This window comes from Pavona decussata, unplaced genomic scaffold (genome assembly GCF_977016875.1).
Source record: "Pavona decussata unplaced genomic scaffold, jaPavDecu1.1 SCAFFOLD_211, whole genome shotgun sequence".
Taxonomy (NCBI): Eukaryota; Metazoa; Cnidaria; class Anthozoa; order Scleractinia; family Agariciidae; genus Pavona; species Pavona decussata.
In genome coordinates this window covers 265,816-289,310 of record NW_028145616.1, presented here as the reverse complement: position 1 = coordinate 289,310, position 23,495 = coordinate 265,816, and the positions used below count along the sequence as shown (strand labels likewise).

Below are 23,495 nucleotides of genomic sequence, written 5' to 3'. Positions count from 1 at the left end.
AACGATGTTTCCATATTTGGCGTCCTCGGAAGGGAAGGCAGAGCTGTTGTTTTGGAATGTCTTGAAAATTAGCGTCTTTTTCTAGAAAATCATCACGGAATTTCGCTAAAAATGGGCTGTTGTTTAGCAAGAAACGTCCTTTATCTTATTTTAGTTCTTCAGTTGGTAAGTGCACTAGTTTTGGTCGATTTTTAGTCTTCTGTTCGGCATAATTCTCAGCGTTAGCTCATAAAGGGCTTAGTTTAAGAACCTTTACTGTAAAAACAATAAACACCGATCAATAGCTAACGACGTGTTTTCTTGTGGTGTTTTTCTTCCAGCTTGTGGTCTTAGAGCGGCAAGTGTTTGATTTTCTGGGTTTCATGTGGGCGCCCATCATCGCGAACTTCATCCATCTTGCTTTTTTAATCGTTGGAATATTCGGTGTTCATCAATACCGCCCTCCATATGTAATAACGGTAAGTGAAATACGCTTAAAGCGTGCGTAATGTCATTATCAGATCAGTATTATTCTGTAAAAGAAGTAACCCTAACGAATTCCCTCTTAAAAAAGCCCCATTTTGTAAACACTCTTTCTTAATTGGGATGTCACAAATGGCATGATTCTTTCTCACCGTGAATTTCCGACCTCTCGCTGATCATTCGAATATTTGAAATTTGCGTCAACATAAAGCTATTTCCTTCCCGTATTTTAAACCGAATACCGTGATTTGGTTCTTCGCCTTAGGCGACGTTTTGCCTTAAATATTAAACGAGAAGAAGTTATTTAGTATTGTTAGATAGCGTGTCAGTATTTTTAATCGAAAGTGAAGGTGATTCGGGTCAAAAATTCTAGAATGTTTGATCGTTTCTCAAGGTCGAAGCAGCACAAAACGATATGGTACAGTAAACTGTAGTGGTCCTTAAAGGGAATAATGAAATACTGATCGCAGTGACGTTAGTTTCTCTTAGTCTTGTTTATAAAAATATTTCTTGTTTCATGGGTGGACATTTTGGTAGTGAAGTTGCAAAATGACACTTCTGTGCCAATCCAATTAAAGATTTAGTTTCCCTTGTTGACTGCTAATTTCTTGAAGTAGTCATTTGCACGAGTGCAATGTCGTTAACTCATGTGGCAAATTGACACGTCTGGCTTGTTGTTTATTGACCCAACACTACAGCACGGCATTTTGTTGAAATCTTGTTTATTGACTCCGCTATGTGTTCAAGTTTCCTGTTTAATTTGCAAGTTTTGACAGGTTTTGTCAACATTTATACCTGTACAGTCGTGCAAGAGCAAAGCCATGACAAACTTGTGGCATTAATTGACTCGTCTGAGGTCTTGTTTAATGACCCAATATCGCAGCATGCCATCATGTTGAAGTCTTTTTCCTTGCCTTTGCTATGTTGTCAAGTTTCCTGTTTAATTTGCAAGTTTTGACAGGTTTTGTCAACATTTATACCTGTACAGTCATGCAAGAGCAAAGCCATGACAAACTTGTAGCATTAATTGACTCGTCTGAGGTCTTGTTTAATGACCCAATATTGCAGCACGCCATCCTGATGAAGTCTTTTTCATTGTCTTGCTATGTTGTTCAATTTTGGTTGTGTTTTCACTAGGACAATTTTAGCTAGATAAAGCCGGAAAAGTCCGGAAATACAGTGAAAACAGTTTGTCTTTTGTTAAGTGAGTTAACCCAATAACGGCCAACCGGCCAAAACCGGACGCAAATCCTCGCGGGCTCGCGCAAGGGTTTCTACCTCCCCTAAAAGGGATAATTTTGTCCTTTATTGTTCTAATTGTCTTTGGAAAAGACTGACCAATCAGAATCCACCGACTGCGCATATATTTTTAGGTCTTAGGGGAGTCTAGACACAAAAAGGTTTTTGTCGTCCGAAAAATTTTGGATTTCAGCCATCATGGCGGGCCGCGCGCTTCAGGCTAAATATTCAAGACGCCAATTTCGCGTTTTTGGAAGGAAAACACAACTTTTTGAAACGATAAATCGAAAGAGGAACTTTTAAGGAATACTCGACAGTTTCAACAGCGGAAATCCAAGCATTAACGGCGGAGAAATTATGCTTCGAGGAAAATTGTAGTTTTCCTGAGGCGACAAGCTGGTGATGTGTTGAGTGTTAGCAATACAACTCACAAAGAATTACAGGTTTGATTGTGAATTTATACTGAAATACTATTCTAATTGATCGATTCTTCGTATTCCGAACAGTTTTTGCAAAAGTTTTGAAAAACGTGCTCCGCACGGTTCGATAAATTCGCTTCAAAATTGACTCGCAATTGCTTCAAATCGCTTGCGAGTGGGTCGCCTCGCGGCAAAAATTATACGCATTTTCTTCTAAGACCAGTACAAAGACTTATTTGAATAAATTTTTCATTTTGAAAAGCTTTATTGCCTGTTTTTCTTTCTATTTTCATTGATGAAACGTGATGACTGCCTAATCTTGCGTAAACAAACACGTCTTCTCGAGAGCAGATCAAATTACTGCCATGTGGCGCGAGGATCAAATTTCATCGAAATTTTCGAAATTTTTACCTTCAGGTTTGTTTTTCGAGTAATCTTTAATTCGCAGCTAGGGTATTTTATTCAACAATTAGAAATTCTAGCTATTCTAGACCGAAGGAGTGCTGTTTCTTTGACCCAGTAAGTTGTCAATTTTTACTGCACATTAGGTTAATAATTAACAATATGCTAATTTGTGAAGTAATTTTATTCGTGGAAAACACGTGGCCGTTATTGGGTTAAAAATGCAAGCTGTTTTCACGAGAGAAACGAGATTATCTCGCCTTTAAGACTGGAAAATCACGCAGAGTTATACTACCTCGCGATCCTGGTAAATACTGTAGCCAATCACATTGCACGTAGTGACAGCCGCCTGTCAAGTAATTTGGCAATATTATTTACTAGACGCTAGTTTCGTGTTTCAGTTCGCCTCGTGGTTCACTCTTCACTTTGCAAAACAGAAAAACGACAGATGACTTCAACAATACCTCAAAACCAAAATTGTGGTCTTGCCGGATAAGCCCACACGGCTTTGCACTTATGGCGATGAATGTTGTTTTGCGGTTGGACAACATTTTGTCGCATCCTCCTCATCTGTGATCTGTAGAGACGTTAACCGCATCCTCTGAGAGAAACTCCTTCTTTTGGGCATAAATATAGTGAGAATCAACATAAAAGAAGTTATTAAAAGCGGTTCGTCTGCTGCCATTTTTGAAAGTTTCGCGCTTTTGTAATTTGAATATTTAATTTAGCGGCTCAAATTCCGGGTTAAATTGCACAATGAAAACACGTACCATGTTTAACTAGTTAATGTCAGTCTGTAAACAACCACCAAGAAAGAATGTTCAGCTAGTAAATTGGCCTAGTGAAAACACAACCATTGCTGTTTAATTTGCAAGTTTTGACAGATTCTGTCAACATTTATACTTCTACATGCAAGCTCAACATCATGACAAACAGGAGAGCATCTCAATTATTTAAACTGATAAAGCTTGCGTGTCGTTACATGTAGTCACATCAATGGACTTAGGATGACAGTGCTTTACAAATACCAATAATAATTATTGTTTTTTGCTCGGTTGAAAATGCACCTGCCAACATTGTTATTCTCTGATAGATTTCAAAGGTTTCATTTTCCAAAAATGTGTTGTGTCAGAAAATTCCATCTCTTCCAACAAATTTTTTTTCATTTGAATCTCCCATGATCGAGTTTAGCTTCATATTTCCCTTTAAAAATTTTGACTTTTGCGGTCTCTTCTCCTTGGAATTCCCAATGACCCTTCTTGGGGTAGATACTGTATTTTGTGTTTTGGAAAATTTAACATGAAATTTTGCGTAATTAACAATTTACCATATTTTTTCAAATGGAGCTCATGGATTAAGGTTGTTAATAATTGTTTTTTCGAGGAAGAAATTATAATAGTTTTCTCAAAATTCTTTTCAAGTTTGGATATTTGAGGACTCATTGTTTCTCAATCCTTGATTCTCACATTTCAAAACTGGAACATTGAGATCTGTGAGCTGTGAGAATCGAGTTCCAAGGCCTGAGTCGAGACTGTCTACCGGTACCTGTACTTACGTTTGAGTAGCACTTTAGCTTCATCAAAATTATGAAATGTAAGTACATACATGTGCTTGTACATATACATGTTTGTAAACTTTCATAGTGTTTTTTGTTTTTGTCTTGTTTGAAGTATTCAGTCTGGTGCCTTATTTGGTTTGGACTTAATTTGTTCATAATGTCACTCTACCTGGAGATAGACAGAGTTTCACATGTAAGTATGCAATGTAAAAACATACACACCTTAATATTATATGTACATACAGAAGCCATGTTAAGTGTTACATGCGTGGCAGAGAATAGAGACTATCCGCTTTCGACATGCCATCTTTTGACATGCTATGTAAATAGCTGAAAGACCGTTAATTCTTACTATCAAGGTTGAAAATTTTGTGGCTGTTGGCAAAAGAAATGACAAATATTTGCTAAAACTACTGACTTCAAGTGGCAGAAGCGAGGTCTTACATGTAACCTTGAACTGCTCCTACAGTGTAATTTCTTAGAAAATTTATTATAAATGATTTGAACTCTTTCGATTGACTCTTGTCTGGGAGTTCCAATAGAATTCGACTGCTTTGTTTACCAGCCAAATGTTATCATTCAAAACAGTTGGGTTGATTTATTGATCTTGGGTCCTCGTGTAATTTTAATCCATTTTCATTAAGTCAAGTTCAACCATAAAATAAATCAGTTGCCCTTACATTAATAAAAATTTAATTGAAATTGATAGTTTTGAAATACAGTTACATGTAGAGTAGTAATAATTACATTTAGCAGTCAATTCAGTGAGTAAAATTTGAAATAATGCTTCTGTTCTTGTTATTGTACGATCATGAACATTTTAGGAAGATGATTGGTTGAGTTTGAAGACGGGTCATCAGAGTTACTGGGCAAAAAATGGCATTGGATGCAAAACTGTGACTTCTAATGATACACTGACCAATGATGGAACTGAAACTTCAAAAATTGAAGGATGTCTTCTTCACTTCACGGTTAGCTTTGCTGGATAGTGTAATAATATAATTATCATTTTTATCCCAGATCACAAGCTTGGGGATTGTTTTGAAGTTACAGTCCACTCCCGATAACTCAAACCTTCAAGGGAATTGAAAAAGGTTTGAGTTGTGGAGTTCGAGTTATCGAGAGTAAAAATTATTATAATAATTATATTGAAAATGACCAGAAGGGAAAGGAAAATTGGTTCAAGTAAGCGTGAGGTTTGAGTTATCGGAAGTCAACTCAGTATTTATTTACTCAATTCAGTCCTTCTTTCCCCTCCCTCCCTTCCTCCCTTTCTTCCTTCCTTCCCTCCCACCCTCTCTCTCCTCTCTTACCTTGCACCTTCTTTCTTCCCTCAGTTTAAACTGTGGATACCTAAACCCCTATATCAAATTAAAGCTTATAGAGCTGGCTATAAAACTATACCAAGAATTTTGAAATAAAATGAATTGTTGAATTTTTCACGACCTCTAAATGGGAGCATCTGAATTACATTTTTAAAGCTACAAGTCAAAGCGAATTTTGTTTTTCGCTAATTTAATTTGCTCCTCAGTTTCCGGACCCAAAGCGCTAAAAAAACATGTCTGTGTTTTGCCATATTCAATCGCAATGAAAAGTTATAGAGCATTTTCGAAATAGGATGAAAAAAATGTGGAGTGATCGTACAAAAATCGCTCTCGGAGAAAAAATATTTCGAAAGAAAAAATTCGCTAACACCTTTTTGTTGTTTATATGTTAAACTAGCTACTGTCCAAATTTGAAGGCAAACGAACTAATTCCTTTTGAGTTTTAGCTCTTTGAAGTGGCTCCTCCAAGAAAACAGCGCTAAAAATGCGGCAATTCATTTTATTTCAAAATTCTTGGTTTAGTTTGATAGCCAGCTCTATAAGCTTTAATTTGATAAAAGGGTTCAGGTATCTAACGTTTAAACCGGACGCGCTACATCGCTTGGATGTGAGACACCTCTGAAGACACCTTTGAAGGTACATTGGGTGTATTGGGTGACCTTAAACAGGCACAAATGTTTAAAAAAAAGCCACTAATGCTAATCCCCAATTAAAAGTTAACTGAGGTTTTCATTTACGTTGTAGCTTCAAGCATTAAAAAATGTAATGCCCTAGAAAGCTAAATTTAAGCTTATGGCAAAGAAAAGTCTTTACATGTACATACAGTACTGTGCAAAAGTAATGAGAGCAAATTTCGTCTATTGTTTTCGCGTATTTTCGACAATATGTTGGCAAAATTTCGCGTGGTATTTCACGTCGCTCAATGCGATATTTCAAAGAAAATGCGGCAAAATTATGCGAATTCTTTCGAAATTTCAAAGTAACAAACTTTCCTTGCTTTCGAAATTTCAAAGAAATGAACTTTCATTGCTTTGAATTTTCAAAGCAGTGAACTGTCGTTAAAAATACACTGTAGAATATAATTGCAGTACATAACTCGGAAGTAAACGTGCTTTGTTTATTTATTGACACCACGACCGAAGAGCGTTTAAAAATAAGCTAGAGAGATTTAACCTGCACTCTGCTTCAGTAGAGTAACTGCCCGTTTGTTTTTAAACAAGACTAACCTTAAAGGACTGAATCGTAAATATTACAACAAGCAGGATTGTAAACTTTATGATCTTGATTACGCATGCAAATTTCTGGTTGAAATCTAACTCCGATTGAAGGCCAAGCTTGCAATGTTTGGATCCGCTTCATAGACAAAAAGTGCTTTGATTTGCATACCAGTAGCATACCAGTAGTTCGAAAATGTTTAGACAAAAAACTATGTTGATATTCGCATGATATGGGCATGTCTGTGAAAGTCTGTGCCGACAGATTCATTAATTTTGTTTATTACACATATCTTCAGTGGCTATCACTCGCTGCGCAAACTTGAGTCTCTTGGTCATGTTTACGTCGCAGATCAGCTGGCAGTACTTCGTGTTTTGAAGAGTCCATCCTTGCTCTTTGCATGCTCTTCCAACTGTTGATTGATAAACTTTCACGCTACGCTTGAAAAGCTTCTTTTGGATTTGGCGGCTTTTGGCTTCGTCATTTTTTCGCATCTGTGCCTCGATAAATGCCTTGGCAGATGTGTTCAGCTTTCTAGGCTGACCGGACCTCGGGAGGTTGTCGACGGAACCGGCAAGTTTGATCTTCTTAATTATTCTCGCCACGCTCTGATAGCTGACGAAAGCACTTTCGTCTCTTAATTTTTTTATTATGGCTAGCGGCTGCAAGCCATTTTCGTAGAGAGGTTGGATTCGCTTTCGAGCGTAAGAACCTTTGGCATGATTACTGTAAACAGTGTGATTACAAATCACTGAAGATGGCATTTATACAAAACCCTTTGCCATGATAACGTCACAATACCTGATGCCTCGCTGTCTCAAATAGAACTGTTTACACAAAGGGTTGATCGAAGGAAGCGAAAGCCTTCTTACTTAGCTTAGCTTCGAAAATTCGCTGCACTCTTCAAAACTTCGAGAAACGCTTCAGAAATTTAGAGCATTCTTCGAAATTTCAAAACATTTCCCTCGAAATTTCGCGAATATTCTGGAATGGCCGTCCAAATTTTCGCTGAAACATTCGCATACAATTTCGAAATTTCGAAAATGTTAAGACAATAGCGCTTTCGAAAATTCGTCGAAAGTTTGGCGATATTTCGTTTGGTTAAGAAAAATCGCTGGTTTTGGTTGAAAACTGAAGAAATGCCTCGAAATTCGTCGAAATTCGCTCTCATTACTTTTGCACAGTACTGTATCGAAGTCAAAACTAAAATCGAAGTTCATGTTAACCCAGGATTAACTTAAGGTGACTTGACCCAGTTACTTTTTGGCAGTACCATCCAACGCACGCATTTACAAGGCCCTAAAGCTTTTTGCTGACTTGCAAGGACCCATCTGTTATTAAGATCCCCAAAATAAAGGAATGAATCTCATAGTTTATTAGATATAATCGTGTAAAGTTTGCTTATCATTTTTACATAAATTATGACCTAAATTTGGAAAGCGCTAAATTTCTCGAATTGGGTCTTTGCGATTTTGTGGAAACTCTGTTCAGCCCAAGGCACTAATGCGCACTATCTGTAGCCGAGAGATTTTCATGAAAAAAAAACTGGCAACAGCAAGATTTTTGACTCAGACCTCAAAGGGGCATGGCACTATAACCATGTGACATTTACTCCGATCGCCAAAATTTTTTTGCTATATTGTAGATTGATCTATATGTTATCCATTCTATGTGTTACATTTACGATAAAAGTAAAGGTGGGGATACCAGAGAGCTTCAAAGTACACTGTAGGATGGTACCACCAAAAAATAACTGGATTGAGTCACCTTAATCGTGCTTTGAACAACTGGGCCCAGAGCTGCAGTTATAATTATAATGCATCTATGAGGCAGCAATCAATTATCAATATACTGTAAATTAACTCCTAAAACCCTTAGTACCTTTGTGTAGCAACCAGCATCTAATTTCACGTTACTGACAGTGTTTATACATGTACTGCTTGATCACATGGATGGGTCACAAGAAAAAGGGAAATGATAACTGAAGATAAAATGTCTTGATGTTTAAAGACATTCTCCCAACTACATGTACATGTAGTGCCATGAAACAGATATTGAGAACAAAAGGGAGATTATGCATTTTGATATTGAGGCGTAAAGGGTTAGTGATATAACCTTCTGTCTCTATTTTCAGTATGTGGAGTCGGTGCAATCAGGAGCAGAGTGTGTGCTGGCAGTAAGTAGAAACTTCTCATTTGTACCTGTAGTACCCCCAGTATCACAATCAACTGTGAAATGCTCCTTGTACACGTAATAGTTATGTTGATAAAAAACAGTGGTTTTGTTGTTGTTTAGTTTGCAGGTTTTTGGTTAGGCTGCTGGGTGGCAAGATCCTTTGCAGAAGAAGATGATCACTGTGAGTACCAACTTAAACAGCACTTGCTAACAATTTAAATACCTTTTAATGAACAAGAGTGGTGAAAGCCTTCTACCCCATCTGAGGCTTGGTTAAACAACTGTTCATTTAAGATAGATCAATATACAAATTTTATATGTCTGAATCTTAATGTTTTAACCCGTTCACTGCTACAAGGATGTGCTGAGTACATCCTGTATCAGATTATGCAAATACTACTTGTAAGGACGTACTAAGTGTACATGTATGTGTACATGTATGTTGAGGCCCTTCACACCCCTAATGGTCTTCCTGCTTTGTGAATAAAAACATTGATGAGCCTACAGACATCAGCTATATCACCAGCAACATCAAAATTCATTTCAAGGGTATTGGCTATTCCCAAAGCCATAACAGCTGTCTGGATATACTTAAATTGAGCACACCCCCCTAGGAAGCTTGCGCCTTCGGCACTCGAAAAGTAGGCTGCCCCCTACTTTCCCAGTGGGGACGTCTACTTCAAAACTTATTGACAGCACTGCCCCAACTTTCCATCCCTTGATGATTCCACACACATGTACAGTTCACTGCACTTGATCAGTAGAACTGTCCAAGGAGAGTTTCCCTTTTTTTTAAATTAATGAGTAATAATTTATTGAGACCATGAAATTTTACTTGACTTGTGCATATCTACAGGTGTTGAGAAAATGAGTTTTAAACTGAGTTGTTGTTTGTTGCAGTCGACTTCATTGGAGGCTTTGATTACAACTCTGCTCACCAGCCGCCATCAAAGTCATCACGCATGCAAATGCAGCCCATGTGAGTAAGAACATCTGTTTATTCAACTTTAAAGTGATGTGGAGTCTGGTTGGCACTGTGTTTGTGTTTACTATTCAAGTATGTGACACAATTCACCCAAAAACAAAACGCCTGAAACTTTTTTAGTAAATCTTTAAATATGATGTAGTAGTCTTAAAGACTCTCTCTTTGAGTTTTCAAAGTAAAAACCTTCTCTCTAATGGGTTATTTATTATTATTATTATTATTATTATTATTATTATCATTATTATTATTATTATTATTATTATTATTATTGATCAATAATGATTTCTTGAAACATAAGCAAGCGAAAATTAAAGTTAATAGCTGACGTTTCGGCGTTATCGTGAGACCATCCACTTTGCCTTGAGAATGGTGTCACGATGACGCCGAAACGTCGGCTATTAACTTTAATTTTCGCTCATTATTATTATTATTATTATTATTATTATTTTACCTGTGACTGCAGTTAATTCGCCACCTACACCCTGACTGAAAGTGTGCGATAAGCTTACCACTACCATGTACATGTACATGCACACTACTGCTCTCCCACCACTGTTTGCATGGGCTACAGTATAGGCCTTAAATTTACTCCAGAAGTAAATGGCTTATTTTAACATAGTTTTAATTTGTTTTTGTTGACATTCAAGAATGATCCTTTTCAGGGCTTGACACTTACTTTTATGTAGCGCAGTAGACCAGTGGCTAGTAACAGGTCTGATTTCACTGGCCAAAGTAAAATTTTCATTAGCCGCAGTTTTGCTACTGTACTTTGTATCACAAAAGGGAAGGGAGGAAGGTCATGCAGTTTTTAGTAGATGTGTAATATATGTTAAGATAAATCTCACACGTGTGTACAAAAATCTTCTTGCCATTTACAAATTGCACTATTTGCGATTGACATTTTGACCTTGACATGCCTAACTCTAGGCATATATCGCAAAATGCGGCCGAATGTAGGTCTTGTTCTGATGATTTGCTTTTGTGGTTGTTAGATAATTTTTATCTTTGTTTCCTGTCCAGCACTTTAGTGTTTTTAAATACAATAATCTTCTACAGCTGTACTAGCAAAAATGGCTAGTGAAAGCACAAAACCAAATTTTTACCAGTGTCTAGTATAGTTGGCCACTGTTAGTCTGGAGCCCTGATCCCTTGCAAAATGCACATTTTAAATGGCACAGTGATGTCGTCAGTGACTCCTCAACCCACCTCTCCTACCATTCATTCTATGAATCAATGCTTATTAATAAAATTCTGTAATTTAAAAGTTAACCCAAACTCAATTTGAATGCATTTTGCGGTCTCAAGTGTACGAGAAGTGAGCAAATGAAGACCACAGTGGAAAAGGCCAGATACAAGTGAAGATTTGGCCTTCAGAATCCAAATTGTGCCAAAACTGATGCCCTACTTTGGCCTACCTAATTATGTTAACAGAGCTTTTTAGCTTTAAAATACGAGACAAAAAAAATTCAAGCATCACTTTATTTGGTTCAGTTTTTAGGCTATGGTCATAAAATTAATTATTTGGTGAATTTGAGCCCGTAAAATAACAATGTGAATATGGAACTACGTTTCTAACAAAAATAGTCTGTGGGCCAATTTAGAGAGAATTAATATTTTACTAATGAAGTACATGTAATTTGGATTCCAAGAACAAAATTGTCAGTTTGGCTCTTTTTCCACTGAACCTTCAAACGTGAATGTGTCAACTTTCATCCTCGTTTGACCACATGTAATGTTTTTGATTCTTGTTGATTTCATTTTGATTTCCCCAGATCCTCTTGAAAATGCTTATGAACAGGAACAATAAAACATGAGAAACCCAGAATGCACTTGCGATGAGGCTGACCCAGGCATGAATCTTAAAGTTGTAATTTAATCAAGTCCTACATTGGTCGATGGAAAGCCATATGCTTGCTCTCTAACAGTTTTATGTAGAATCGTAAAATGCTTTTGCTTATGGCTATTGGGAGAAAGATTTGCAAAATATAACTTATAAGTTTATTATTAATAATGTCCTAGAATTACAGAATATTTATTGTACATGCAATACTATTTTGTAGAATGCACCAGAGCTTTTTTTTAGATAATTATGGATTCAATGTCCATAAGAATAGTGTTTAATTAGCATAATTTTAACAGTTGAGGTATTGGTTTTCAAAAGGATGCATGATTACCTCAAATTTTCCTTTTGGATTCCAACAGCCCTTACCAAGATCTGCTTTCCGACACAGTCGTACATGTGAACCGCTCAAAAAATGTGTGTACCACTGTATTAAGAGGCAGCGCCCTGAGCTTCTTGCACCATCACGTGATGTGCAGAGCTTGTCCACACTACTACTGTTAAAGGTACAGTACTAAAAGTGATCTTGGAACACAAAATGGCATTTTAGTAAAATAAATAAAATTAATAAATAAATAATATATGAAACCATTCAGGAACTTCCCGTTGCATTCAGACTGTTTTTCAGCATGGAAATCAATCGATGTTTGGAAAGCATAAATTATTGAAATCAAAATTATGCTCTGGTTAAATCACAACCTCAAGTATTAGGAAGGGCTAATGAGCAGGGCAATACTGACCCTTTTTGGCGGTTCATGTCCTTCTCGAAAATCTCTTCTTAAGTTCCACATGTAAATTGAAGGGGTGAGTAGAAAGAAATTTAAACAATAAAGAATTGAAAAATTGTCAAATACTTGTGAAATGTTTGTGGCTGGTCTGACACGGCATTTCGTCTCGGTCAAGAGACTCTTAAGAGACCTTCAGAATTTATAGGCAAACTCGTTTAGCATCACGCCCAAAGTCCCGCTCGCAAATTCAAAATGTTAGCATGCTGGGCGTGATGCTCGACGAGTTTGCCTATAAAATAATTCTGAAGGTCTCTGAAGAGTCTCTTGGCTGAGACGAAATGCTGCGTCAGACCAGCCACAAACATTTCACAAGTATTTGAACTTAGAAAGAAGCCTGTGATTTCAGAGAAATTTTGAGGTGGTGCGAAGAAGGAAAATGTCTAACAATTCCTCAGTAAAATGTTGTCCATAATATTTGCTTGAGATTTACAATACTATTTTACAAGGCTAAAAAGTTCAGTAAAAAAAATGTTAAAAAAAAAACCAACAAACGTTTTTGACTAATCAAGTCATCTTCAGATGACTTGATTAGTCAAAAACGTTTGGCTTTTCTTAATATTTTTTAACTTTTTAGCCTTGTAAAATAGTATTGTAATTCCTTAGTAACTTTCACACTTTTATACAGTGTTAATCAGTGATAACATTCTAGCAATAGCAATGAATGACAACATATTGAAATTTATTGTGACAAAGAACTCGACACGAAAATGCTAATTCAAAACCTTGACCAGGTCAACAACCCAAAAATCACTTAGGGGCTTTCTTCCCACCCACCCCATCAACTGTTTATGATCACTTTGCTTCCCAATAGCATTTCATCCTCCAGATGATCTTTCCCACTTGAAGATAGAATTTAACCAGATGTGTAAACAAGATCATTAGGTCATTTTTTCTTTCAGTTTATATTTTTTAGGAAGGTCAATCAATCTGCATTCTATGAAAGGTCAGATTTGACTCCCTTACACCCAGTGTTCAGAACCTTGAAGAATTGTTTTTATTTGTGACGACCAGTGTTAATCACTATTCTTAGCTCTGTAATATTATATAGTTAACCTGTGAATGCAACTTGCACCAACTGTAAATTGTGTATTTTTGTTTGGGGATTACTGAAACAGCAATGCACAATCAATGTTACTTCAAAAGGCAGTCCTTTGAGGCGAAGAAGATTCTCTGGTTGGATTGCCGCCTGTATTAACGGGTCATTATACAGTACAATATTAATTAAAATTATCGCTTACCTAAATTTTTAGATCACATTTCAATTCCATTGTAGTAATTTTTAAATAAATTGTAGGCCACAGGCAAGAACTTGTCATTATTTTGTGTAAATAACTCAAATTAAATTTAGCAATTTTTAAGCATGTGCAAGTCTAGTCATTATTATACAGTAATGTATGGGTATGAAGCTGTGATGAAACCTTCATACAGCAACATCTTGGCTCCTGTAGTTTGTAGCTCTAACTTGTGAGTCTTTGATTCCGACCATTCAAATGAAAGTTACTGAGCAGTACTTTCCTGCGGTGCTGTTTATTATGCTGTACAGGGTAGTTCTAACTTTTGAGTCTGTGGGTGAAATCCTCAAGTGTGACCATTCAAATGAAAGCTACTGAGCAGTACTTTCCTGTGGTGCTGTTTATTATGTTGTACAGGGTAGTTCTAACTTTTGAGTCTGTGGGTGAAATCCTCAAGTGTGGCCATTCAAATGAAAGCTACTGAGCAGCACTTTTCCTTTGGTGCTGTTTATTATGCTGTGCAAACAGTTGTACAAGGTGATTCTGACTTTTGAGTCTGGGGGAAATCCTAAGTGTAACCTTTTGTAATGAAAGCTGCTGTGCGTTAGTTTGTTTTTTTCAGTATTCACTGTATGGGGTGTCCTGTATTACGTAACGAAACCTTGCTTTTGTTTGTTTGTTGTTATAAACTAAATTCGATTTTGAGACGGCAATACAACTTTATATTGACGGCTAGTTGGAAGAAAATATATCCCTTCGCGACATACGGAATATATTTTCTCTTAACGCCGTCAAAATAAAGTCGTATTGCCGTCCCAAAATCGAATTTAGTTTTTTATCGCGATACTGACATTTTGTTGGAGAGAGTAAACGGATAACGTACAAATCGTACGCTGATTGAAAGATAAATTCTTACTTCAGTTAAACTGTAGCCATGGTAATATCTGTGCGCGAATTTTTTTCTCGGGGCGGGTTATTTGAATTTTTGGCTTTAATTTTTACGTCAAAACAAAGAAAATACAAAAAATTTACAGTCCATAAAGCACCTACCATTGATGAAATAGACGAGCTAGTAGGTTTGAACATTTTACCAGTAAATTTTATAGAAAATTTGTTACCGCCGAGACAAAAACAACGACATGAAAACAGTGATGAATAAACCTCACTTGTAACCAGAAGAAAGAATAAAAAGAGCAACCATACTGGTACCCAAAAACGAAAACAGAGCATTGTTATCATAGCTTAGATGCCGTGGAGATTTAGAAATTTGAAAGAAACCAAGCGGCGAAGAATACTGCAAAAATTACCGAGTCTTCCGTTCGCGCTACGACAAGAAGATCAAATTGACAAACCTGAGCCATGAAAGAGAACGCAGCAGTTTTTTTGCGCTCCCATTCCAGGCGATGTTTTGGAAACATGTACAGACCTTGTTCATCCATCCTTCCCAGAAGTTCTGTACCATGTGTTAAGCGGAGATTCTGCCACTGAAACTGCTGTAGCCAATGGATTTGCTGGTGGTAGTATAAGTCCTTGAGGACATCAATACACCCCTCAGCTGTTGTTCAGATTCAGTTTGCCTCACAATCTCAGCACTATCAAAAGTTGTCCATACCAAGCGACCATGGTTAGTTTGGGCAATGGAGCCAATCTTGAAAGTAGACATGAGTGTCACATACAGGAGATAGCTGAACATCATCTTCCATAAGCACTACTACAGGATACCCCCCCCCCCCCCCCCCAATAGCTCGTCTACATCATGGCTCCTCTGTTCACTGCATAACGACGTGCATCCAGCCCATTGTGGTGCGGCCGAACATCGATCGTTCGCCCCCAACCAGACCTTTCAAATTCTCACACTTTTTCTGAAGCACTGGACCTGCTGGTACCGTCAGCTTGTTGCAAGACCTTCCCCCGGTTGGGATTCCTAAGCCGGTGAACTGTGAACTGTACTGCCTTGAATGAGATAGGCAGCACACCCTGTCGTTATCACCTCTATTGCATCATTTGTTCCAAAAACTTGCCGCACTAACCTCTGAAGGCACTTGATAACATACGACTTTCCAGTTGCAGCAGTTCTGGAGACAACAAGCCGCAAAGGACGGTAACCTTGTCGGTTTTCAACAAAGTTGTAGAGGGTGTGTAATACCAGACTCACTATGGCTCTCTGATTCTCATTCGGGGAGAACGGAGACGCCTGTGGCAATTCAAGGGCTACAGTTTGGCATTCTACATCTTCTTTGATCATTTCTTCAAACCATTTCTTGGGGTATTCGCCCTCAGGAAGAATAATGCAGGTACTGTTTCAGTCATAGTCCTCTCCACCATCATCATAATGCAAATTATTCTCCACACCATCATACCTCTGGTTCTGCCGTGCATAGACATCTACCCAATCTGGTTGTTCCTTAGCTTCTGCAGCATCATCATCCTCATCTCCTTCGAATACCTGCTCTTGTGAATGCCCTGCATGCATAACGCTGTGCCTTAGAAACCTGGGCCTTCACAAATGTTGGGCACACATCACTAGAAATAAAATCTGTAAACCTATTAATCCAGGATTCAGCATCTCCCTTAACTTCTTGGATGTCAAACTAGTTTGTCCAGTGCAACAAAAGCATTGTTCTACAGTAGTCCTCATTCAATGGCCATGTTGCGTGTTTTTAGCACCACCACTTACCACAGGTACCTTACCATTGTTGGGTGCAAAATGGTCATATATATATTTAGCCGAGCCTAAAAGCGGAGCTCCACAATAGAAGTCTGCTTATTGTATGAACGTAATAACCTTACGAGTTCCTCATCAAATCTGCAGTTTTAATGCATATGCAGCTAACTGCTCATCAACAATAACAATGTAAAACAGAGGGCAAAATTACTGAATGCTGATATGTTGTAACAGAGGGCAGTTTTTCGTAATTTCCCTTTCACCGAGGGCAAAATTACTTACTCCTGATTGGTCGAGCGGCGAAAATACTCGCTCCTGATTGGTTGAGCACGACAGTTTTACATTTTGTTGGTTTCTGCATTTTGTGTCCAAAAAATAAGTTCTTTGAGGTTCTTTCGAAGTTCGACTCTTAAGCCGGGGTCTTTGTACCAAAAATACATGGAAATCAAGTGCTGCAACTAGGAAAGAAATTCCTAAAGGTTAATTTTGGTGTCTCTCACAAGAAAGAGCAAAAAATATTATTTGTGTCAAAAGCTAAAGACTTGGATCGGATTGATTTTATTTTGCTTGGTTGAGAACCTGAAATCAGTCATGGCGTCCAGGTGCTTTCAACGAACGATAACCGAGCATGAAAGTGTCCTTTTGATAGGAGGAAGGAGCAGGAAGAAATTAGTCCACAAATTTCTTCCTTGGATCCATCGTTTGCTATTTTTATCGATCTATGTTCGTGTGATTTCCAAGCGGTAGGAAGCTTCAAAGCGCAGGTGAACAATTAATTGATGCCTAACATTTGATTTATCGTTGTTAGTTTGTTCCTGAATTAAACTTGTATTCTCTCTTAATTACATGTGTATAATGGAAACTGTTCTCGTCGGTTTTGTTTGTTTTGTACGCTACGAAAAAATTAAATAATTTGTTGGTTTGCTTGCGTCTTCGATGAGTGTTTTACTGACTGTTTTACGAAGTTGCTTGATAGTTTTAGGAACATTTTGCCCTCTGTGTTATAAAAGCGGAATTTAAATGGCTCAAAATGATATTTTCTGTTTTTATTATTGTTTTTAGTTTTTAAGATGATCGAGGCAAAACGGTTTGTGAACAGCCAACGCGCGCTACCGGCACTGTCACTGTCTAGTAAATTTTGCTTATCAAGAAGGCCGCACTTGGCCGTACGCTATAAACCTCAGAGAAAATGGATACACTAATCAAAAAACACACTTCAAATATATCTTTGAGTAATAAATGAAAAAAGCACAGTGATAATTCATAGCAATAAGTACAGAAATAAACTAAACAACGATCTTTGAAAAATTCACAAAAACAAGCGAATGAATGTTTCGCGTAAACTTTGTTTTGATGAAAATGAAATCACACTTTTTATTAATTTTACATTCGCTTTTAACGTTCTTTGAAAAGACTTTCAGTGAAAATTACTCACACATCTTAATCTTTGCGGTTATATCCTACCGTTTTAAGTATTTTTGTTTGTTCTCTGTCAAGATTGTCAGAAATAAATGCTAAAATTAGAAATATATGCGAGAAAAACTTGTCAGTAGTTTATGCCAACGATACATTGTTGGGAGACGTTTGTTTGACTGACTATTTTAGCTCAGAATCAAATTTTTTCAAATGAAGCAAAATGGGATGAGATTAGAAAATAAAACTCCAAGGGAAATATAGAACATGGACCGAAAAATGAGCTCAAAAGGCTGCTCTGAGGTTAAATAAGTTGCAGTGTCAACACTACAAGAAAAAATATCTTGCAAAAACAGCAAAGTTTTGTCAACAAAATCACATAAATATACTCGCCTCTTTGGAGAATAACCAGTCCTTTTATTTGATTGCTGATTTTTTCGTTCGTTTACAACGTTAAGTCTCACTTCAAGAGGAAAAATCCATCGCATCTTAATTTCATTTCATCGCGCCTAATTAGAGTAAAATAATTTCTCTTCAAGATTCGGCCGCTGTTCATGAAGTGCCGCCTCTTAAAGCTGCTAAAAGAATCGATTTGTTTCTCCCGCCGCGATCCGCCTTGCTCTTTCTCCTGCTGTTTGACGGCGAAATTGGACGAGATCAGAAAATAAAACTCCAAGGGAAATAATCAACATGGACCGAAAAAAAGAGCTCAAAATACTGTTCTGAAGTTAGCAGTATTAGCTTAAGCTTAAGTTTCGATAAGTTAAACGGCGTGTCAAAACTGCAAGAAAACAATATCTTGCAAACCAGCAAACTAGCAAAGTTTTGTCAACAAAATTGCATGAATCTACTCGCCTCTTCTGAGAATAACCAGTCCCTTTATTCCATTGCTGATTTTTCCGTTCGTTTCACAACGTTTGAGCGAAACGTTTTTTTTCAAGAGGAAAAATCCAACGTTTCGTGGCACCGGATCGGAGTAAAATGATTTCACTTCCAGATGCTGATGATGTGCCAGTCGATTTGCCTCTCCCGCAGCTAGTTGCCTTGCTCTTACTCCTGCTGTTAGTCACATATAAAAATCGACTTTGTATCTTGTCGTCTTCAAAATTATACGCTCATTTATGTAAGCCAATGTGAAATGAGACACTCAAACCCTGTGCCGCAACACGGGGTTTTTTCGGCACCCTTTCCTGTTCTTCCTCTCTTTCTTCGTCACTCATGTTTCGCCTGTTTGCTACCGCTCTGAATCGCTCTCTTTGACGTCGAACTTCGCTTCTTCGTCGCCTGTTTTCTCGATCTCTTTATATCTCCCTTTCTTTGCTTTACACGTTTGTAGACTTACTCATAAATTGAGTTTGTGTTTTGTCGTGCACGTCGTCTTCAAAATTTTTTATTTTTCTCAAACGCAGTTGGTGATGCAATTTCCTGCCAAACAAACGCAGCCGGCAGCGCAGTTGGCCATGAATTTTCCCGCCGAAATATAACCTGATTTGCAGCACGAGGTTTGAGTGTCTCATTTCATGTTGGCTTACATGGAGTAGCGTACGTACGGGCGGTAGGGCGGTCGGTCGGACAGAAGTGACGTCATAACCAAACCAATATTTCTCGCACTGATGGGTTTACCAAAATCCCTTAGCTATGGGGGCTCCGCTATCAAGAACAGTGTTCATCCCGTGATCGTGCAAGGTACTTATCCAAAAATGTACAGCGAGTTGCAGTGTCACCATTCCGTTCAAGTCGCCTTGAGCGTGACATTGACAAGTAGGTGAATGAATGGCTACATCGCCAAAGTGCCAGTCCACTCAATTCAAATCATGCCTCAGGTCCACTAATGTCTCTTCTTCCCACAGTCCTTATCAGCATTTTTGCACACATTGACTTGCACGTCACTTGGTCTGCATCAGTTGCATCAACAGCGTTGACCATGTCCTTAAAGAGATCAACGGTTGCACCAGTGGGTTCACTATCCTTGCAAGCATAGCCACACACATACATGTAGTCAATTATGGCTATGATATCATCGGTGCTAGGATTGTCTGTTGGAGAACTGGAAAGAATCAAGCTTACATCCCCATTTGCTCTCCAAGACTGTATTTGATAGCGAGAATGCTGAACCATACACGGATGGTCATGTGGCATCTCAAGCTGAGGAGCTCCGTTATGATCTCCCACAATTTCTGGACCATTGTGCAGTTTTTTCCCTTGTTGTTTCCAAACTCCATTCGACATACACCTGTACATGTTCTCTTGGCTGCAGTCCTGGCTCAGAATGACGAGGAGTCCTCAAGCAGTAATCAGAACAACTGTGCAGCCCACCTCAGTTAACTAAAAGCAAACGATCTTCCAGTACTGTATTGCATTCTGTGTTGCAGCTATTTCCAGAAGCATCTTCACCAGGGGATCCCTTTCATCTGATATTGGGTCAGCTGAACTCTCAGGTGGTGGCCAAAGGTCTTTTCTTGGCTGTCCTTCTTTGTCACTGCCAGCTGGGTGTGATGCTGTAATGGCAAAGTCTTCATAACCCTACTCGCTAAGTCTCGCTGCATACTCCTCTTCTTCACAACCATCTTCACAAGCTTCATGCAACAGCTGGTGTGGCTGTCTGTCAGTGTATTAAAATATTATTCTTGAAAAACAAACAAATTTGGTTTACATAACAAAAGACTTTCACTTTTCTCAAGTGGGTGCAAACTCACCTTTTTTTTTCTTTTTAATCTGTACCAGTCATACATTAATGTTTTGGCTTACATGTATATTGTTGAACTGACCTTTTGATCTCAAATAGTGGGTCTTTGTCTTTTAAAATACAGATATTAATTATATCCTATTTCAGCTCAACTGATCAATCAAACAATTCTCAAAAAAGTAATTAAGCAAAATTGAAAAAAATATGTTATTATCATATATTGTAGCATCTTCCCTGGTCTTAACAGATCCTAACTAGTAGTAGTCGTGTACATTCAAGTCTGCAGTTCAGTTTCAACTTTTGGGTGGAAATACGGTTTTGTTTTGAAATTCAAGAGAATCCAAACACAAAACAGTCTCTCATCGCTTTTAAGACCTCAGCACAGTGTCCTCATCTTATTTTCAGATTTAATTATTTAATTTAAGATTGGAGTGTGGGCCATACATTTAGGTATGCTAGTATTGTGATTAATCTTTAAATGTATCATGGGATACATTAAATCAGCCTACATGTAGCTGTGATAGTTGAAGTATCTTATCAAGGTTAAATGTGATCTTTGGAATCAAATGCTGCTAGTTTATGAAATAAATTTCATTCCCTTGCTTAAAATGAGGTAGATCATTATCATGTTTTCCCTATGTTTTTAAAGGAAATTCCAAACAAAGCAGTATCTGTATCTCAGAGGAAATATCAAAAGACATGCTGTCCAATAAATTTGCTCACAGATAAGGGAATTTGCCACCGACACATGTCTAGGGGGGATGGAGATTAGGAACGGTTAGAATGGGTGGTTCCAACCTAGTCCTTTAATATGGTAGTAAATTATAAACATCATCACATCCCAAAACCTCCTTACAGAGGCTGGTAGTTTGTTCTCTTTGGTAGTTTGACAAGATTTACACTGACATTCTTGACAAACCGGTAAATGACAACAATAAATTTTGCAAAAATATCTGGCAGTAAATAATAACGTTACAAATTCCTCATTCCTCCTTGAGGTTTATATTTTTGGGGCATAATGCAGCAAAGTGCTAAATATTATAGCAATAATAGCAGTCATATATATTTATTTGTTACACAGGGTACAATACAATGGTACCCGCATAAACCAGACGAAAACCAACTCAACATGCATGTAACTGAAATCCTACAGTACAAAATTGTTATGAGCAGCTGGGAGCTACAAAAAACAAATCAAAATATAATGTAGGTAAATACTCAGGATCTACTAGCCACCGAAGTACATGTATGACTGTATTCCACTACAATTGGCTTCGCTACTAATTTTTGATCCCCCCAATCACTTAAAACTGACGAAAATCGGCCATTTACACCAGATATCTAAGGGACTCAGAATTTCTGTTTCACCCAACACTTAAACTTAGGAAAACCGGCTATTTACACCAGATACTAAAGGATTCAGAATTTTTGATCCTCTCATCCTTTAAAACTGAGCAAAACCAGCTAATTACACCATATTCTAAACGATTCAGAATTTTTGATTCTCCCATCTTTTAAAACTGAGCTTAGCCGGCTATTTACACCAGATTCTAAACGATTCAGAATTTAGATCCCTCATCACTTCAAACTGAGCAAAATCGGCTGAGCGAAACCGATTTTGTGTCCATATTTGTGTAAACTAAGACAGTTTGATCTTTTCGGATCTTTTAGCCGAAAATTTAAGCCAATGGAAGTTTGGAGAAAGATAATTGATTGCCCCAAATTTACAAGCTTTTGCTGGCTTTACGAAAGTGGTAGCTAACATTTCTTTTCGCTTTTTCATTCAAATATTTCCCCCTTCTAAAAGAAAACTTAAAGGAATTAGTTTTTAGTGTTTAGAAATTTAGAGCTGGCATTTTGCCGAAGAAACGTTATGATTTTCTTCCCAACTAAGCACAAATATCTGAGGCGATCTAGGCCTTGTGAACAGATATCCTCCGATTTAACAGCGTCGGGTTCCCGTGCTTAGCGGGTAATGGAGCAAAATGTAAAAAGTTCTTAAATTTAAGAAATGGTAAGCGTGTAGCGTGTAACTATCGAGTTATGGATGCATGCGGGACAGTATTAAGCACGAAAGAAGTTTAAGAGTTGGTCGAGCTGTAGGCGAGAACAACTTAAGCTTCTTGAGTGCTTAGCAAACCTCCCCAGGGCATCCATATTTTCTGCATTAAAATACTGGTTTCATTCACGCGTCTAGTTTACTTTCAGTACTTAAGCTAATATGCTTGCAAAATCTGGCCCAAAACTGCATTGATTCACAGAGCCTAAGCTTTTCCGTGAAATAAAATGCGGGTTGACGACAGGACATGGCGAAAATAATGTTTATAAGTATCAATTCTAGTATGTACGCCTTGAAAAAAATTTTCAGTGCTTGCAAGTTTACAAAGTTGAGAACCGTGATCAATGTTAAAGCGCCGCTTAGAAATATGGATTTTCAGTTCGGTATATTTTTATTGATCAGAATTTAATTTAACCAAGCTATCTCCTAAATTAATAAATTTTTACTGGTTGAAAAAAACCGTTTATTTAAAAAGTTGGTAATTATCCCGTAGACGTAAGCTTAAGTTTTTATAAACAGCATACCCGTAATCATGGGGCGTATTTTTTGATAACGAAGTTTTTATTTACCCCAGATTATCGAAACAACCAAAAACTTGCAGTAAATAGCACAACAATAAATCAGTCTGTAAGAAGAGTTATGAACTAACCTTTATTCTAATGGCAAATCCGCCAAAATAGTCAACAAACTGCAAAATCACTGATAAACAGGTGTTTTCGAGTCTCGTTCACTTGCCTTGACTGAGACAAATAATTTCAATAATATTGACAGATTCTAAGGGTATACGATCTCAAAACTTGCCGATGATTTTTACTTGTTTGCGTGAGACTTGCAGACAAATTAACTCCGGTGATTTAACATCCAAGTTGAACTGAGACAGGGTAAGTGCTAAAAGACTGAAATATATTGATGGAATCAAACGAGCGAGAAGCAAAGCTGAAAGCAAACTCACGTCAGCTCGCGTGAACCTAGGGGGAAATGGATGACGCGTATCAGCCAATCAGAGTGTGTCTTTTACTGAAGCTATGTTGT

The 23,495-nt window shown here is 37.7% G+C and overlaps 1 protein-coding gene and 1 pseudogene across 1 annotated transcript; one reads left to right on the top strand and one right to left on the bottom strand.

Annotated features, from left to right (window-relative positions):
- The first annotated feature begins 5 nt into the window (after positions 1–5).
- LOC146460513 (sodium/potassium-transporting ATPase subunit beta-1-interacting protein 1-like) lies at positions 6–13,771 on the top strand. Its single transcript, XM_085088130.1, has 8 exons — positions 6–165; positions 321–458; positions 4,193–4,273; positions 4,905–5,051; positions 8,755–8,796; positions 8,916–8,976; positions 9,696–9,774; positions 11,553–13,771. Exons 1-8 carry the CDS (start codon positions 112–114, stop codon positions 11,560–11,562), a joined length of 612 nt encoding a protein of 203 aa, XP_084944256.1. The 5' UTR covers positions 6–111; the 3' UTR covers positions 11,563–13,771.
- Positions 12,053–22,561, bottom strand: LOC146460512 (uncharacterized; annotated as a pseudogene).
- Between the last annotated feature and the right edge of the window lie 934 nt (positions 22,562–23,495).